Below are 20,935 nucleotides of genomic sequence, written 5' to 3'. Positions count from 1 at the left end.
TGGTTGCTATAGGCAACATGTCCACTTTTCAAAACCACTGGAACCGCTCAGCTTGATACATTTACCCCTAGGTGTCTTTTATGAACCGTGCAAACAAAATGACATTGCGGTCTCCAGGTTTGTGCTTAAAAATAGGAGACTCAAACAGACGTATCCTCTAGGCAGACGACTGGACGACTGTGCTTAGAGAAGTTACCCAGAATGCACGCATACAAATGTTTTTGTCTTAACGTTACTACACCAAAGAGAGGAACCGTTCAGAGAACACCATAAAATGTGACGAGGTCTCCTTAGTTTAGGAATTAGCTGAGTATACTATATAAAGTATGACAGCCAGAGAGGGTGAGTGGGAGTCTGCTTGACATCAGCCTCTACAGTGAAATTAATGATGCCTCTGCTCTAGGTGATGTTTTGCGTGAATACAAACCCCAGAGATTTGGGTCCTTATTTGGATATTACAGCTGGTTACAGCCCAGGCTGTTCTAAACTCCAAACACTTCTCAGTTCCAGCCTCTTAGCATAATGCAAGAGCCCCTGCAGTAAAACGATGACATGCCTTCCCTCGAAACCCTGAATTCCATCTTATATAGTCCAATAAATCTCTCTTCTTCCAGAGTAATCTGCAGTCCTAAAATATGGAAAGAATCTTATGCTTTTTTCTCGGTTAAACAGTTCAGAAATTGTGCATTTTGTCTTCTACGGTGATAGAGGCACGATCCTTAATGTTTAGAATAATGTTTTTCTTATTTATTAATCTCTAAACAATCATTAAGTCTCAACTCTTATTTACTAACTTTTTAAGCAATCTTCCAATTGATAAGAGGACGAGATCCTAACATCGTTATTTCGCGTTCTGCGATTTATGGTTGAAAAACATTGATAGTTTTCATAATCGCTGCCGCGTTATATGGGCTCACACACAGGGCGATCCAACTGCAAAGAGCGGATGATTCAATGTTCTGAGAGTTCTCCGTCACCACTCCCTTAATTAATTACAAGGTTTACTTTTTACAGCTACAGTACTATTCTTAGAAGCAGAACTTGACGGCAGATAAGAACCACTTGATCCTTTATTCTTTGTAAGGATATCCTTATGTCTATCCCAAGCATGTTTAAATTGCTCTACTGTATTATCCTCTACCACCTCTGATGGGAGCTATTCCACATACCCACTACCCTTTCTGGGAAGTCATTTTCATCACATTTCCTCTGAACCTACTTCCCTCCAGTGTCAGTACATGTCCTCGTGTTCTAATACTTCTCTTCCCCCCAATGTCAGTACATGTCCTCGTGTTCTAATACTTCTCTTCCCCCAGTGTCAGTACATGTCCTTGTGTTCTAATACTTCTCTTCCCTCCAGTGTCAGTACATGTCCTCGTGTTCTAATACTTCTCTTCCCCCCAGTGTGCGTACATGTCCTCTTGTTCTAATACTTCTATTCCCCCCAGTGTCAGTGCATGTCCTCGTGTTCTAATGCTTCTCTTCCCTCCAGTGTCAGTACATGTCCTCGTGTTCTAATACTTCTCTTCCCTCCAGTGTCAGTACATGTCCTCGTGTTCTAATACTTCTCTTCCCCCAGTGTCAGTACATGTCCTCGTGTTCTAATACTTCTCTTCCCTCCAATGTCAGTACATGTCCTCGTGTTCTAATACTTCTCTTCCCCCCAGTGTCAGTACATGTCCTCGTGTTCTAATACTTCTCTTCCTCCCAGTGTCAGTACATGTCCTCGTGTTCTAATACTTCTCTTCCCCCCAGTGTCAGTACATGTCCTCGTGTTCTAATACTTCTCTTCCTCCCAGTGTCAGTACATGTCCTCGTGTTCTAATACTTCTCTTCCCCCCAGTGTCAGTTCATGTCCTCGTGTTCTAATACTTCTCTTCCACCCAGTGTCAGTACATGTCCTCGTGTTCTAATACTTCTCTTCCCCCCAGTGTCAGTACATGTCCTCGTGTTCTAATACTTCTCTTCCTCCTAGTGTCAGTACATGTCCTCGTGTTCTAATACTTCTCTACCCTCCAGTGTCAGTACATGTCCTCGTGTTCTAATACTTCTCTTCCCCCAGTGTCAGTACATGTCCTCGTGTTCTAATACTTCTCTTCCTCCCAGTGTCAGTACATGTCCTCGTGTTCTAATTCTTCTCTTGCCCCCAGTGTCAGTGCATGTCCTCGTGTTCTAATACTTCTCTTCCCCCCAGTGTCAGTTCATGTCCTCGTGTTCTAATACTTCTCTTCCACCCAGTGTCAGTACATGTCCTCGTGTTCTAATACTTCTCTTCCCCCCAGTGTCAGTACATGTCCTCGTGTTCTAATACTTCTCTTCCTCCCAGTGTCAGTACATGTCCTCGTGTTCTAATACTTCTCTTCCCCCCAGTGTCAGTGCATGTCCTCGTGTTCTAATACTTCTCTTCCTCCAGTGTCAGTACATGTCCTCGTGTTCTAATACTTCTCTTCCTCCCAGTGTCAGTACATGTCCTCGTGTTCTAATTCTTCTCTTGCCCCCAGTGTCAGTGCATGTCCTCGTGTTCTAATACTTCTCTTCCCCCCAGTGTCAGTTCATGTCCTCGTGTTCTAATACTTCTCTTCCACCCAGTGTCAGTACATGTCCTCGTGTTCTAATACTTCTCTTCCCCCCAGTGTCAGTACATGTCCTCGTGTTCTAATACTTCTCTTCCTCCTAGTGTCAGTACATGTCCTCGTGTTCTAATACTTCTCTACCCTCCAGTGTCAGTACATGTCCTCGTGTTCTAATACTTCTCTTCCCCCAGTGTCAGTACATGTCCTCGTGTTCTAATACTTCTCTTCCTCCCAGTGTCAGTACATGTCCTCGTGTTCTAATACTTCTCTTCCCCCCAGTGTCAGTGCATGTCCTCGTGTTCTAATACTTCTCTCCCTTTGTAGAATGTTTCCCTCCTGCACCTTGTTATAACCCTTGATATATATGAAAGTTTCTATCATGTCCCCCCTGTTTCCTTCTCTGCTCCAATCTATACATATTAAGATCTTTTAGTCTTTCCGGGTAAGTTTTGTGCTGTAGACCATGCACCATTTTAGTTGCCCTTCTTTTTACAGTCTCTAATGTATTTATATCCTTCTTTTGCCTTATTTATTAATAATATGGGGCAATAAGGGGACATCAGGTCTATATTTTTTTCTAATGTCACATCAAGTTTTGTTTACAGTGGTTTGTGCATATTCGTGCCTTTTTTCTCTAGGACATGCACCTAGATGAAGTTAAAGGAGCCTAATTAAAGTCCAGGTCCAACTACCGCCATCTAGAGGCTGGTGTGAGAATACGTCTCTGCAGATACATGGTCATAACACCTCCAATCGCACATACTCATCATCATCATCATTGATATAGCACCACTGATTCCGCAGCACTGTACAGAGAACTCATTCACATCAGTCTCTGCCCCATTGGAGCTTACAGTCTAAATTCCCTAACATGCACAGACAGACAGACAGACAGACAGACAGACAGAGAGACTAGGGTCAATTTTGAAAACAGCCAATTAACCTACCAGTATGTTTTTGGAATGTGGGAGGAAACAGGAGCACCCGGAGGAAACCCACGCAAACACAGGGAGAACATACAAACTGTACACAGATAACGTCATGGTCAGGAATTGAACTCATGACCCCAGTGCTGTGAGGCAGAAGTGCTAACCACTTAGCCACCGTGCTGCCCATACACCTCTTGGCGTTCATTAGTATATCTCGTTCCACAAAGCTTTTTTCTGCATTTTTGCCCAACAGCCGGTGCATTACAGCACCTTGTCCTGCATCCTTCGAGGAATGCCCTGATTCATGATTGCCTGTGTACATCCCCCCCACCTTCATAAGGAGCAAATCTATGCTCCCTTCACACACAATCTACGCCCATACATTAAAGCTTTTAATTGTATTTGATAAAACTATTTAACTGTTTTTAACTCTTCATTCAGCCAAAACAACTAAGGACAACAAATCGGAAACAAACAACCGAGGAACTCTAAAGCCACATTACTAGAATCACAAACGGCTCCCTGGCAACAAACAGCTGGTTATCACAAAACTGGGGTCAAAGTCACTACATTGTAACAAAAAAATAGGTTAACACAGGAAGTACTCACACTTCATAGAAACATACAAAGGAAGAAATAAAATCTGTTTTGAAACAAACGGCTAACATTATATAGAGGTATTGTTTTTTCTGTAACATAAGATAATATGTGCTTCACCCTGAAGTTCTAGCATAAACTTTCTTCAACAAAATTAAACTTTTCATTCTGCAGGGAGCTGACTCATCTCTAAGTCTATTTTGGTATGAAGGTAGCCACCCATTGCACTTTAGAATTTAGAGAAATTCATATGACTATGACATAGCCAAACATTTTGGGAGTTTTCACATAGTAGAGATTAATTATTGGCTTTCAAAACACCAGGGGGTAGATATACTAACGCTTCTAAAATAGAAAAGTGATTCTAGATATCGCTTATCTTGTACATCCTAGAAAATGATAGTTAGAATCTGATTGGTTGCTATGGGCAACACTTCCTCTTTTCCTTTTAAGAAGTTTCAGTAAATCTACCCCCAAGTCTCAATTGTAACTATGGAGAAAATAATACAATCATTAAATAAAAAGTATGTATTTATAAATATATGTTGTTTCTTCAAAAGATACATAACAGATAGTTAGTTACATCAGGCTATAATTATCACTTCATCAATTTCCCTCTTAGATCAGACTGTGAGATCAGACTCAGATGTTCCGTACAGTTAAGAAACAATGTTGCAGTTATATTTTGCAATGTTCCATGTGACATTTTAAGACATTGATTAACAGTTACTTATATGTGTTTGCTAAAATGTTGTACAATTACCAGGAATACAGCGCTATATAATTAGAAAAAAAGTGTTATTTTATTAACATTATCTTGTGTTATAATGTCCCTCTGTAGGTTGCTGTCTATGGAGAATTAATATTTAGTGACTATTTTCTATGCAAAGAAAAAGCAATAGTGACACATTTAAAGGTCAATGCAACATCAACAAACGTCTATTTTTTAACATTTTACCACCTGGACTCCAGGTAATTATTCATTTTTAGTTTTGGGTATTATTATCTCTTTATGACCACTATCCTCTCTTGCACTCCTCTGCAGCAGATGTGTCTCTAGCACAACAGTTAAAGAGTGACTGACAGCTTTGCAGACTTGCTCTTGAAAAAAATGTGCTCTGAGGATTGGTTGATTCGTTCATGGGATTGGGCCAGTGATGTCCCAGTATCTAAAATGACTGAATGTGCAGCTTTTTGACCTGTATCAGACCCTATCAGGGAACTGTCCAAATGATGTGTGAGGAGTTTCAGCTGTCTGATATTAAGATCATTTCTCACAGAGGTGAAGTGAAATCTCAGGTTTACACTGAAGAATGTCAGTTCTGAAGTTTAGAAAGAATTTAACACTGCAATAATCACTAACATAAATAGCAGTAACAACAGTGGAAACAGACTCTCCTCGATATAATAAAAGAGGAACATCACACCACACCCAAGTATAATAAAAGTATATTTATTTCTTCAAACGAAGTAAGTAGTAGAGTTCACTGAAATGTAATCTTACACTACAAGTAATAAAAAAATCAGTATTTAGAGCAATGTTCCGGTTTGTTCAAAAATATGTTAATATTTAGACACATGTGGCATTATTATTCAATGACAAATATCCAATATTTGGTATTATAACATCTCTTTTTGGGAAATCCAGCTTCCTTTTATTGGGAAAAACCTATTTCATTCATATGTGTGTAATGGAATACATGTGTTGCATTTAATTAGTACTAAGGCCACGATGAGCTCAGTAAACCCAGGACCTTACAGTGTGGAAATGATTAGTGATCATCCTTTAAAAGAGTCACACCCAGATCATATGTAAAAGTACCAACGCTAAAACTATATTCTCTGATTTTCTGATTTTTGTCTTCTCTTATTTATAATGCAATCTCCTCCCTCCTGCCAGTCTTGTGTGATAATCTCACCATACAATTGCTAAGGGGTGTGGTCTAGGTGGCAAGGAATATGGGTGTCATCATGTAGGATTGGATATTACATCAATTGGGGTGTGGCCATGTCTGAAAAGCAGGCAAGGAGATAGCAATTTCCTAAGTTTGCTCACAACCTGCGTCTCTCCATATGTTGTGAAACTACAAGTCACAGCATGCTTTGCCAGTAGATAACCAGCAGATAGGTGGCAAGGCATGCTGGGATTTGTAGTTTCACAACACCTGGAGAGCCGCAGATGGTATGGCCGCGGTAGAGCCGCAGATGGTCTGGTATATACAGTCCCCTCTGCTGGGTGCAGCAAAGATCATGTTTGAGGTTACAGTTCCTTTAAATTAGATATATTTCACATTGATTAAAAAAGATTATAGGGATGGTTTATTTTTAATAACTTTTACCTAGTCTTATGCTTTGCACTTTTTCTGTGACAGGTAAATTTCCTAACATTGCAAAAGTTCCATTGAACCCCAGCAACCAATCAGCAATTAGCTGTTATCTGCCTAGTGTCACGTACACAATGAGAGTTAGAGTCTGATTGGTTGTTCTGGTTAAGTATAAATTTTGCACCTGAATACAAGGTTAGGGATGAACCCTAATGATATGAGCAGGGTTGCTATAATTTGTAACCGAAAACCAGCACACCTATAGGACCAGTGATATGTTTGGCCCATAAACGCCATCTTTGCCCCTTAGTGTACGCTATGTACTGAAACAAAACTTTAGGCGGCTATTATCAATAATTATTTTTATTGGGGTTCACTAGGAAATGTAATCCTATAGAAACATACGTGGTGACATCGACAAAAACTCTGACTTCTGACACAAAGATTCTCTTGTTAATTTCCTCCTTCTATGTCCCCCAATGAATGGACTTCATTTCCCACGAATCCCACCCACGGTGATCTCCACGCTCACGACCTTATCTCATACTTGCCAACTGTTCCTCGTTGGCTTCGGGGAGATCCCGGGGGAGGTGGGCGTTCGGGGGCAGGGCTGGGTCTTGACAAATCACATCATTTTGGCCCTACCCCCTAAACAAGTGTCACAGTTTTGGCCAAGTACAGCAGGGGGCGAGGCTAAGATGACACAATATTTGCGTAATTGAACCCCCGTAATTTGCGGGGGCGAGAACCGGAAGACTCTCCCAGAAATGCCGGAGTCTCCGGACCATTCCGGGAGAGTAGGCAACTATGCGTTAAAGAAAAGCAGCTAATGAATCTCTAGAGACTAAAGTGTCTTTTACATTTCTGCCTCCATTACTGAAGTCACGTTGTCTTACCTGTCAGTCTTTGATTAAATCTTGGTCTCCATGAAAATGGCCACCTCCATAGGCATCAATACATGGACATAGGACACAATTTCTGAACCGTGTCATCATGCCACAGATGGCGAAGCCAACCACGTCTTGTACTGGCTCAGCATCAGGGAGAATGCCAGACTCTTCAGGGAGTGAGGGAGATCACCCCTATTTCAGGGAGTCTCCCTGACATTCAGGGACAGTTGGTAAGTATGCCTTATCTTCTTTAGCTTCTGCTTCATCTCTTATTTATCCAAAATATTTCACATAATACGGTGTAAAATTTTCTATTGTACACAATGCATGCGCCAACTGTGTATAAGGGTTTAGAACTATCGCTGATTCCTAGTACGTTGTGGATCGGCCCACACAGTGGGTGTAAGTGACATGTATAATTTAAAATAACACAACGTGACCTATAGTTTTCAGGGTTGTTTTTTATTCCCATATCAGAAAAATTCCAGCTACATTTTATCCTTTTGCAAATTTGCTTTTAAGAATTAAGTTTGCTCTCCAAAATCCCAAACTTCCCATCACTCACCTCTTTTAACATGATGATTTGGCCACTAGGGGTGCTGTATTTTGCTATAAATTACTCACATTTTTTTATTCACCCAAATAAGCATGACAGCTCCTTTTCATACTAATAAATGCAAATATGGAGATAACATTATAGATGCAGAACAGCTTATGTTCTTACATTCTGTTAAAGTTTCTTTAAAGAACATAAAATACTTATTGCCAGGGTGTATGTTCTCTTTAGCAAAAAAGGGGGCATGGCTACCAGTTGAACAGGCACATAGATGAAATTAGGCCGCTAAAGGGCAACGCCACGCAAAGATAATTTTGCCTAATTAAAAAAAAAAACATTAGGTTGGGTATTACAGTTTAATATTCTGCCTGAAATTGCCTGTTAATTACTGGGAAACACACTGTTGCTACCAATTGACAGATAGGTTGTGAATAATTGCAACATCTGTACCCATGGAAACAAATAACACAGTGCACAGTTTGTGTGAGGGGAGTTATGCTTTAAAGACTACTTAACGGCGGTCACTGGCAAAAAAAGGACTATATAGTGTGCAGCATGAAATGATATCAAGGCTTACATAGAGAAATATTTGTGCTATTTCAGCACTCAACACATAGATCTATCGAGGAAATGTTTCCACGACTTGTAGTGTGTAGATATAAACCAGCTGTGTAAACGGGAGAAGCATTCCTTACTACTGGTATGTACACCAGCCTAGGAAAACGTTCACTATAGGATCTCAGCCTGGAGTTCACCCAATATCTGTAGGAGGAGTGGGAGGAACCTGTTTAATTATATATAATAAAGTTAAAAACCTGACAGCTTCAAAAGTACCCAATAATTGTAACATGTGTAAACACCGCCGGAAAAAGTTTTTCATAGAATCCAGTAAATTCACACTGAATGTTTAGTTTAATGACTGATTGCAGGAATAACACATTCCTAAATGTATTATAGAGCAATGGGTTATATTGCTGTATATTGTGCATTGTATACTTATCATCAGTCTGATACTCAGAAGGATCTTTTAAGAGCGCTCTTCACATACTTATTATTATGGTGAGAATAAATAAAAAAAATAAATTTAAATATTGATTTGAAATATTGATCGTGGTGATAGATTTTCCAGATCAAGATCTCTCTAGATTGCCACCTACAGATTGTAGAAAGCTATTGCACCATTATGATTCAGAAATGCTATAATCTGTATTTCGTTGTCTATAATATTATCATCATTATCAGTTATTTATATAGCGCCACTAATTACACAGCGCTGTACAGAGAACTCTCACATCAGTCCCTGCCCCATTGGAGCTTACAGTCTAAATTTCTTAATGCACATACTGAGAGACTAAGCTCCATTTGATAGAAGACAATCAACCTACTAGTATGTTTTTGGAGTGTGGGAAGAATCCGGAGCACCCAGAGGAAACCCACACAAACACAGGGAGAACATACAAACTCCACACAGATAAGGCCATGGTCAGGAATTGAACTCATAACCCCAGTGATGTGAGACAGAAGTGATAACCACTAAGCCTCTGTGTGTTTATTTTATATACAGGATTAAATTTGCAGTCAATTGATCTGTAGTTACTCGTCTGATTTTCCCCGCACAGTAATATCATATATCAATATAGAATCATAAATCGGTGGATTCATATTTCTTTTTCAAAGAGAAACACTAGAAATGTTGATGTTAATACTTTAATGATTCCCAACTGTTACACACAATATGTACTATCAGTACTGATGCAGGTGCCCGGGGTAGGAAAAGAAAACTCTAACTTCAGTAACTATGGCAGATATAACAATGTAACTATTTCTTGTTACTCTCCATCAGCCTCTCATATGGACTGAGTTAAACGTTGGCCCCTTGTTTAATGTCTTAGGGATTTCTTACACTTCCAAGCAATATGCGTCCAGCACAGAATTTCTATCAGATTTTGATCTGGGCCGTGATTCAGCTCAACATTTATTTTTATCATACAATCTGCTGTGGATTGGACGGAGTGTTTAGCATCTTGGTCTCGATGACCCGTTTTCAGTCCAGCTTTGAGTTTTGGACAGTGTCTCACATTTTACTCCAGTATTGTCTAGTGTATTGGGGAATGCACGGTACATAGAAATCTATTCAGGACCTGAGGAAGTCGCACTAGTCCAAGAAATTGAGGGCTCGAAAGAGTAAAAGTCCACCAAAAAGCACATGGTTAGCAAACACTTATTATTGTATCCACCAACTGCCCAGAGCCAGGAACTAGCCCAGTGCCTCTATCCACTGAGCCAGCATCACTTATAAATAACTTATTGGATCAATTTATTTCAATCAGTGTGCAGTGCACCGATGTATATCACTGCAAACGTACTGATTTTTGTATTAGAAATGTATTGATTTCTGATGCAGTAGGCATATGTTGGAGGAAATCAACATAGTTTAGCCTGAACGCACAGGAGCTGGTCGCTTGACTTTGATCCTGTGTCTTAGAAAGATAGGAAACCGAACATCAAGCAATTTAGGAAATCACAGATTGGCGAGCAGGGTTCTCTTACCTCTCTTGTCTGTATGTATTACCCAGTATTGTTTTATTAATGTTTGTTCCCAATTGTAAAGTGCTACGGAAGTTGCTGGGGCTATATAAATAAATGATGATGATTGATGTAAATTTTGTTACGTTTAAATTGCATTTAAATCCAAGTTTAGAGAACATATTACATCCTGATGCTAATCATTGAATGTAATATCTCAGACTTTGTGGTGCCAGATAGGAAAAGCAAGCTGATTTACCCCCTGCCAACATGTGTCAGAAAGTTTATAAAGAGCGCTGTTTGATCATGTAATGTATTACACCCATCTGTACTTCTAGATGATCACTAGTACCTCCAAATAGTGTGTAATGGTCCTTACAAGGACCATTACACACTATTTGGTTGAGGGGTCCCTCAAGAAAATAAACATCACTGCTTGAAAGATCCTGCCTGATGCCTATTGCCTGGTGTATTCTGGGACCAACAGCTTACACTCGAATCCATTCCCCAACTGTCCTGTGTAGAAACCCAGGGTGTATGTGTGAACGGGCTACCCTGCAGTCCTGATCCATAGTAAGCGGTCATTTGGTACCAGCCAACCCACAGCAAAGAAGTATTGTAGCAGCTACCCCAGAAGTGAGCAGTTCTAGGCTCCACAAATGAGCTTAGTGGTGGCAGCGAGATTCTCATTATATCTAGCAGACTTAAGTCGTGAATTTAGCCTCTTTTTTGAGAGCAGAAGCTTCTTCGTCCCATGTAGTCCAAACATGTTCAATCTCCCGTGTCAGCTGACGCATACACACCGACACGGATGGTGGAAAAAAATAGCTGGACCTTCAGATGTGGACACGTCTCTGAACATCTGTTGTCCGCAGTACTGTGCAACTCCATTGACGTCTCCTATATATCTTGAGCCAGGGTCCGTTCTGGGATAAACCTCTAGTACTATGTGCCCAAGTCCAGGGGTCAACTAAGTACCAGACACTCTAAAAGACAGGGGGCTCCCTCAAAGGTTGCAAAGAATGACAAACACTTACCAATAAACAATTTAGAGACTATCACCAGGATACAAAATAGAATTGTGGGTTAAAATCTGGATTAGACGCTTGATAAACAGTTTTTAACGGGTTTACAAATACATATCAACATATCCAGTGAATATCGAATGCATACGAGGACTCTGGTTTTTAATGCAAAAAGATGGGAGTTGGTCAAAGGCTAAATTGACCTGAAAATCCACCACCTACCTCCTTTTAGGTCCCAAACAGTGTGAAATATACAGGAACCTCTTCATTTATATATTTCTTTGTGGAAAAATAAGAATTATGACCTAAAGATACATATTTTGTGTGTGTCTGGCATGAGGGGGGAGGGGTGTGCTTTATTACATAACATCATCGGTTATATAGCGCCACCAATTCCGCAGCGCCGTACAGAGAATATATGTCCTTCACATCAGTCCCTACTGGTTTTTAATATTACAAATTAAAAAAAAAAATACATTTAATTCAATTATAGCATATATTTTGTACTATCATAGGTCTATTTACTACATAGTTTGAATAATTCTTGGGAAGTCTGTATATAAAATGAGCCCCATTTGGGCAGAATTTTGTCTTTCTTTTTTTTCTCCTATGTATCGCTCTGATATCTTTTTCTCTGGAATTTTCAGGCTGTTTTAAAAACAGTAGCTGTATAAAAGCACAGAGACATTTCTGTCATGATGTATGTGATGTCTGGAATGTTCTCCTATGATCGCACCATATGCTTCTAATCTATGTCATATGTGCGGGCTGGGATTTTACTCTGGATAGACAGACCCCTGACTGGTTACGATACTAGAAGCTCTGTGGTCAGATGTAGTTTTAGTTTATTCAGCCACTTAAAGAAAAGTTTTACCGAAAACTTTTTAGCTAAATTACTTCTGATAAAACACAATGTTATAACTATAGAAAGGACACAGAGTAGAGAACATTAGTAATATAACTTGTCCTGTGTAGTGATTTAAATGTCCAAGTCCAAATTGATGAGATCATATAACACACAAACCCTTCATTACGCGGGGAAGAGAGAACTTGGTAGCTGAACTGTTGTTCAATCCTTCCAATATTCATTTTTCCCCAGAAAAACAGTTTTTCACGACGTTATCTAGATAGGTTTAGATTAGAGACAAAGGGCTAGATTTACTAAACGGCGGGTTTGAAGAAGTGGAGATGTTGCCTATAGCAACCAATCAGATTCTAGTTTTCATTTTGTAGAATACACTAAATAAATGATAGGTATCTGATTGGTTGCTACAGGCAAGGTCTCCACTTTTTCAAACCTGCTGTTTAGTAAATATACCCCAAAGTTGGGTCAGAACATTTCAACAATGAAGTGTACCCTCAAAATGTTCTATGACTGAGTAGGGTAATAAGGGGGATTTGAGGTTCATATAAACCTGTTTATTTTTAGACTTTGATATGATATTAATATACTTATGATGTATTTAGATTCTAATTTTGCCAATTGCAAAGGAAATGTATATTTTTGCATGTAATGTGGTTCACTTATTGTTCAATTGAAGAAGAATTATTGGTCTGGGGACTAATTTATAGAAACTCGTATTTTTAGAGAGATTGGGTCGATAACATTTTATCTACCTCATACCTCATTTTATTCGAACAAAAAATATGTTGCAATTATTTTTCAAAGAACAGTATCTGAATCAAATATTGATTTATAGAGATTTATCATTTTTGCAACATTGTAATCATAATAATCTTTAAATAAACCACAAACCAATAGGCTCCACCCCTCCTCAATAGGCCACACCCTTCCACAAGCCCTGGGCTAACCCTGTTCTTACATGAACTTTTCACTTAATTAAAAATTAATTTGTTTAACTTTACACTTCTTACTTTAATCAGTTTTGCAAAGTCGATTCAAATTTTCTATACCCTTTAATGTGATGTGGGACGACTTGAAAAATAACTGGGCAGGTAATTAATATTCATATGCGTTACCAGCTGAACATTGGAAGCTCTGCCCTCACTTGCCACTAGCCATCCCAAGAAGAAAATCCCTGTATGTAGTACTGAGAGGTGCATCCTACACCCAGCGGTTACACTCCGCACACTTCCACAGTGCACAAGAGCTGTTACCAGAATCATAGGCTTGGACCATTAGAGATATGGCTTTGTACAATAGCCTTATGCACCTCTAGATGACAAACTTGATGTACTTTACTAGAAAAGATGAAAGGAGGAGCAAAATCCATGTTAAAAGCTGTGCACCTTCTAACAAAATATATAAAAACCCCGGTAGACAGAAGGTATTCACATGTCCCTACTATAAAATAGCATTGCCTCACAAAACTGAAAATTGAGTGATGCAAGACTCACTTTACGAACTGTGGGTGGAGATATGCAAATTATTCCTTATATGTCCCCAATTAGTCAACTATGATCCAGGAACCTGGTTAATAGCATACAGCTGTTCCTTGCTTGTTAGATCTCATCAGTGCAAGAGATAGAATAAGAGCAGATATAGAGCACGACTGTCCCATAGAAAGTAACTTAAAAAAATTAACACAAATAACCGTCCTCCTATAACTATTTCAGCACCGTGAATCTGTCAGGCTACAGATCACATTAAACTCATACGTCAAGACCAATATTTGGGGTCCACACACCGGACCTCCCCCATTGGGCAAAATATCCGAGACACACTTTCTACTTTCTCGTCAATAACTTGCTATACACTTTGTATGTGAAACCACAAATATTTATTTTTGTAATGAAAAATATTACTGAGAGTGTCAGTGTCCACAGTTATTTTAGTACAAAGATATGTATTTTGGGAAATAAAACGCAGAAAAATGTAGAAAATGAATGTGGTTCTTGGACCAAAACAAACGAGTAGAAAAATGAGTTAACTGAAACAGAAACGTGAGCGGAATTATTAATCTAGAATTAGGTCACACTAGTCTGAAGCTTTCTTAGTTAGTTTTTTATTTCTGGGTAAGTAGACGACGCTCCTTAACTGCTCTCTATCGTAATGCAGATCGGCGTGAGGTCTCCAGGCAAACGGTGCCCTCCTACACCGTCTCCGAGCGGCAGAAACGCGGCGCTCTCTTCCCGCAAGGTATAAAGATCACCTAAAGAGACGTTGACGAGATTAGGCACTTGCACATACATACAACAGGTTACATCGGTTACACATTGATGTACTCTATTGCAGTAATGCCCGGGAGGGGGTCAGGGGTGGGGGGGGGGGAGGGGGCAGGAGGTAATTGGTCACGTGTAGATAAGGTAAATCAGTGGTGTGCTCTAGCAACTAAACAACATTCAGACATGCACTACAACCAGACACCTCCATGGCCCAAACAGTCTGCATCATGTCAACAGCTAAACATCCAGTTAGATCCAGTGGTTTCTAATGCCCCTCAAAGATCCTCTACAGTTCATCTACACCTAGTTTGTCTTCGTCCTCTAGCTGGTTCTCTTTATACAAGAATGTCAAAAGGAAGAGGGCCACGTCCATGGAGGACCAGTACGCCGTGTGCGACGTCATGGCGGACCAGTATCTGCTCTCCACCAGACCCTCGCGGAGCTCAAAGTCAATCCGGTGCTCCAAGTCCACCACTAGAAAACAGAAAGCAGCAGTAAGAAAAACAAAGGCCACTTTAGACAGCACTATCAGTAATAAACGGACACTTTCTATACAGAAATAAAACAGATTTTGATACAACTTATGTGAACGCAGGAGGAGGAGCTCTATCACGCTGCTCGCTCCTCCACCGCCATCAGTTCTAGTGATGTGACCGTTAGCACCGCAACACGTTCCCAGGTCCACGTTTACATTCCATCGAGCCAGAGAACCCCTGGAGGACGGGACCAATTGGTCCGTTTAAGATCAAACCGACAAATTGTTTCATTTGTGCTCCTAAAAGCACCAGCGATACAAACATCTAACCTCGCCGGTCGGTTTCGTCCCACGTACATACAGATATCCTGGCCAAATCGGCTGATGACCGGTGGAAATTGGCTGCCTACATCGCTACATCGGGACAGCTTTTGTTTACACCTAAATGGGCAGATTTTAAATGCATGTTTCATTTTATGAATATAAAATTATTGGAAGGGTCTCCTTGTCAGAGAACCAATAAAGACAGCCTGACGGGCCAGGAGTGTAGCAGAAACACACACACACTGATAACGAACGTTCCAAGTGGTGATTGAGGGTCTCTCACTTGTATATAGCTGAGAGGGGGGTATTGGGTGGTGCTCCCAAGTATTATGTTCAACCAAAACTATTACTTTATTTAATGCTCGGTGGCTCAGTGGTTAGCATTTCTGCCTCACAGCACTGGGGTCATAAGTTCTATTCCCGACCATGGCCTTATCTGTGTGGAGTTTGTATGTTCTCCCCGTGTTTGCGTGGGTTTCCTCCCACACTCTAACAACATACTAGTAGATTAATGGGCTGCTATCAAATTGACCCTAGTCTGTGTGTGTGTGTGTATATGTTAGAGCAGGGTTTCCCAAACCCAGTCCTCAGGGCTCCCCAACAGTGCAGGTTTTCTATATCTCCTTGCTGGAGCACAGGTGTAATCATTACTGACAGACACATTGTAACAGATCCACAGGTGGTCCTAATTATATCACATGTGATCCAGAAAACCTGCACTGTTGGGGAGCCCTGAGGACTGGGTTTGGGAAACCCTGTGTTAGAGAATTCAGACTGTAAGCTCCAATGGGGCAGGGACTGATGTGAGTGAGTTCTCCATACAGCGCTGCGGAATTAGTGGTGCTATATAAATAGCCGATGATGATGCTGAATATTAGGGTTTCGGTCATGATTTTATTTAGGATTTGGGGCAAATCTAAAGTTTAGATATTATTATTTTACAAACTAGAGGGTGGCACACATTATCCTCTCCAAAGCCCCCGTACCCAAATATCAGTTTGCATTATTTAGTCACTAAAGAGAGTATTTGTCCACCCACATTTTAACCCTTTCTCTTGTCCTTTCCCTTTTTAATCTCATCCTCCCTCAGGAATATAGTACTTTTACTTTAGAGAGTAGCCCCTCAAGGAGTCCTCATTTATTTATAACCGGTCTCCTTCCTCAGAGGAGACGGCCCAGCTCTGAACTAATGACTGGCATTTCTGACGAGTGTGTTAATGAGGAGACAATGCTGGTGAACGTCCAAGGACTGAGATCATTTCCTATACTAGAGGAATAACAATGTGTAGCGGGCAGCCCATCTGTGTGTGGAATTTACATCCCAGACATTCTCCGCTGTGCGTCCCGCGCGATCCGAGGAACGCAGGTAAAGCGGATATATCTCCCTTAATTACACCCAAATCTCAAATTTTATTTGGGGTAGAATAATTATCCTGAGACAAAACCATGTGAGAGGAAAATCTTCCTACAACCAGCTAATGCACTATAGGAAAAGTAGGGACACAAACTTTTCATTACAGACATCTAAACGGTAACATTTGTTTAATAAGCACATGTGTAAATATGGCAACGTCCGAGTGCATCCACAATCCCTGTTGTGATCTCACCTGTGGCGTCCAGCGGCCCTGAAACGCTATGCGGGAGTGTTTGGGACACTGCGGTACTCTGACTTTGTACCGACTTTTTCTCTTCCCCGTCGGCAGTTGCTTCTTTTACTTCATAAGCGGTTGCACTAGAACGTGCAAATCTTGAGAACAACATTCCCCCCAGACCTTTTCCGATGCTTGCGGCACCTAACGGAGACAAGAACGGAATGTAACGGATCAAGACGAAACCCTGCACATGGCTGCCACCTAGTGGCTAGAAGCAGGCGCTGCACATTTAGGATATTGTTATCATTAACAGTGTGTTAACAAATAGGAAAAAAAAATAGGGCAGTTGTAGGAATCCCCTGTAGTTCCTCTTACAGCCCCGGCTGATTGGTCCCCCCACTCCACACCCCCTGCCCACCATTTAACACTGGTGAAAATGAATAAAAACTTAAAAACAAAGGAGGAATTTGAGAGGTGACTTAGTTGGGAGGATTGGTTCATGTTAAGAGTTGTCTGGGGCGACTTATGAATAAATTTACCCTACAAATAATTAAATACCAACATCATGTGAGCTGGATTTATTTCCTAGACTCCAACAGATCATACGTCTATGTCTTGTGTTTCCCCCAGAATCAATGTTTGTGAACATAAACCTTATATCATTAACCTATAATTATACAGAAATATAACAAAGCAGAGTGTGATTAAGGACATAGGAGGGAACAGTCTATATCTACCGGATAATTATTCATATAATATATGTATTAGGGGACCATCAATGTATATTTTTGGAAGAAACAGATATGAAAAGATGAAAGAAAGGAAATCACGTCACATTGGTTCTAATGACAGAGGGACGGTGAGTTACAGGATAATACACCATCAAGTCACTTGTTCACATTTTATATTTGTTTATATTAACGTAATAAAAGTGCATAATAAGTGCTGAGAGGTGGATGAGCCCTTAATGTGGAGCAAGTGACGCATCAGATCTTATAATGCGAGAACTCTGTTTATACATAAACATAAGTAGTTATTTATACCTTTTACTGTACGATGACTGATGTACATGTCCTTAAATGTAAAACAGAAATCTACAGACAGAGCTTCTGAGTTATACTATATGGATGTTATATACATGATAATGTGCGGAATACAAAATGTATAGAGAGGGGGCAACTGGCTTCTGGCCTTGTCCACAGATAGCGGACGAGGCTTAAATGGATGAACACACACACACAAGCCCGAGATTTACACACACACAACCCTGTAATCTACACACACACACACACACACACACACACACACAAGCCCGTAATCTACACACACAAGCCCGAGATTTACACACACACACAAGCCTGTAATCTACACACACACACACACACACACACACACACAAGCCCGTAATCTACATCAGTCCAGGGCCGTAACTAGGGCTGTGCGACAGGGGCGACCGTCCAGGGCGCAATGTTGAAGGGGGGCGCAATTTAGGAATATACATACTGGTAGGTTAATTGGCTGCTATAAAAAAAAAAAATTTTGACCCTAGTCTCTGTCTGTCTGTGTGAGTGTGTGTCTATATTAGGGAATTTGGACTGTAAGCTCCACTGGGGCAGGGACTGATGTGAGTGAGTTCTCTGTACAGCGCTGCGGAATTAGTGGCGCTATATAAATAAATGATGATGATGATGATTTTAGGTTAATTTGGTTAAAATGGAGGGCTAGGGGGGCAGCATTTGTCTTTCTCTCCCCAGGCGCTAGAATTCTAAGTTGCGGTTCTGCATCAGTCTCTCTCTTACACAGAGGTCCATAAATTGTTTTCCCCGTCAAGCCATAAAGTTATGATTATAGTTACAGTCACCTCATATTAGAATATATATTTTAAAGGGATTTGAAACTATGGTTAGTAAACCAGGAAGAGTCCGCTCTCCCAAACCACTAATGAAATTGTGACAAGACTTGAGGGTTTCCCTAAAAATAAAAGTACTTACAGAAAACCTTGCTGGTCAGCGTACAGACATATATAAAGTATACTTAATGATCAGCTGTTCGAACACACTTACCAGCACCATGGTAGAGACAAAGACAACACCAGACCAGTTTGATACATTCAGCCCTTAATATTTACATTAAACAAATACAAAAGGAAAATAAAAACAAATAGGGCTACTGTCCCTTTAAATGCACCAATAGTCGACACATTACCTAATATACTCGCTTTGCCTATATTTGTTATGGACTCGCCATAGTGTCTTCGAGGCAGAACCGGTGAAGTGCTCGGGCTGGGGATGCTTTCGGTATCGGACATTGAGGTAGTATCTTTGGATGGGTTGATGAGACAAGGTCTCATGTGTCTGTAGGGAACGGCGTTGGTGGTGTGAGATGAGTGGATCTGAACAGGGGAAATATTGTTGTAGTGCTTCAGTATTAACGGCTCCAGTCTGTAAGCCTGAAACAAACATGGCAAGAGGGAGTAAGACGACTAATCGGTTACTAAGGGTTCAGTTAGAAACCAAACCTGTCTATTAGCACAACAGGAAAAAAAACAAAAAACTGACACCCACCGATATCCCCATCCTGTATTATGTGCAGGGCTTCCCAGAGAAGCCCTGCTGGGGAAACCTAGTATTTTCTTCTAAAGTCAGGTCACATCGAGACTGAATTTTTGAAGGATTAGACTTCTATACTAATTTGATCATAAGAGTTCATAGAAAATAGGTTTCGCTCCCAGCTGAAGATGCCCTCACTGTTTCTAAAGGGAAATAGTGTTCCTCCAGCAGGGCTTCTCAGTGAAGCCCTGCACAGCAGGATCTGGTCTCCAGTGAGATACAGATAGTCAAAAGCACTTAAATATTACACTATCCCATGTCTCTTTTGGAAACTGGATCGCGAAGGTTTATGCATTTTCTAATTCAGCCATTTTCTACAGCAAAACAGAGAGGTATGTTATACTTTTCTATCAAGATCACCCAATAAAAACTCAGCAAAGAGCGGATACTTTATATACAGTTTTAAAAAAAAATGTAGTATGTAAGCAGAGGTGTCCATATACACTTTTATCTGAAGCTTTCCCATAGCCAGATTTTAAGAAGAACCCCTGCTTTAGTCTTGGGCGCTTAAGAGAAAATACAGAATTTTACTTATTTAACATTTTTAGTAGATTTTTTTTCTTCATATTTATTTAACATACATCTACTAAAACAAACTTACAACGACCCAAAGCCTCAATCGACGCTGGTTCACAGCTGCAAGAACCCCGACAACCATCTTTGCGCATCACCATTGACGCAAAAATGAACTTCAGAATTGTAATTTTTTTTTTTTCAGCAAACTGTATATCAAATATTTAACTTTGGCTATGGGAAAGTCTTTATTTAAAGGGCAGGACATAATGTACAAATACATTTAATATTCCTTGGGTTACAATAACGAGACACTTACCACTGGATCTGCGGGGTGGAATATATTAAACAAACGGTTACAAATTGCTCTAGGCAAAATATGATCTTGAGTTCCGCGATTTCCGGGGCGGATCCCACGCAACGCCAAAAAGACCGCTAGGGGGGATCCCATACAGAAGAAATTCTCAACCTAAAGGGATCGTGCAGGTAAATGTTAAGTCAAATTATCAACCTACAGAGGCCACCGATAAAGGGAGTATTCTCCCCACATACCAACTAAATCAATCACTCTCTTAATGAGTGTTAGCTCTACGTACAAATAATGAGAACCAACAAACCAGACAAAATAACCAGGCTGTACCCGGGACTAGAACGGTCCCAGATTACGGAGCTCTAGACCAGCGCCATCATCGGGGCATTTTAGTTATATGTTTGCTCTAAGAAAAACAGGACGTTGAAAATTGACTTATTTATTAAGGTGTTATCTTGCTTCCCCTTGAATTTTAGGACTGTCCTGGTTAATCATAACAATTTTTTTTTTTAGTGTTTATTGAAGAAACTGATAAGTACAATACAACAGCAAATAAGTTATAACAA

At 40.3% G+C, this 20,935-nt stretch overlaps 1 protein-coding gene across 1 annotated transcript in view; it reads right to left on the bottom strand.

The window, feature by feature from the left end:
* Positions 1 to 14,370: 14,370 nt before the first annotated feature.
* Positions 14,371 to 20,935, bottom strand: part of DDHD1 (DDHD domain containing 1) — a 28,046-nt gene continuing 21,481 nt past the window's right edge. The window contains 4 exon segments of the mRNA XM_075192540.1: positions 14,371 to 15,020; positions 16,953 to 17,138; positions 19,143 to 19,386; positions 20,379 to 20,528. Of these exon segments, the coding sequence (XP_075048641.1) occupies positions 14,833 to 15,020; positions 16,953 to 17,138; positions 19,143 to 19,386; positions 20,379 to 20,528 (768 nt within the window). The 3' untranslated portion in view covers positions 14,371 to 14,832.

This window comes from Mixophyes fleayi, chromosome 12, assembly GCF_038048845.1.
Source record: "Mixophyes fleayi isolate aMixFle1 chromosome 12, aMixFle1.hap1, whole genome shotgun sequence".
Lineage (NCBI taxonomy): Eukaryota > Metazoa > Chordata > Amphibia > Anura > Limnodynastidae > Mixophyes > Mixophyes fleayi.
The sequence above is the reverse complement of the archived record's forward strand: the minus strand, read 5'-3'. Positions and strand labels throughout refer to the sequence as shown.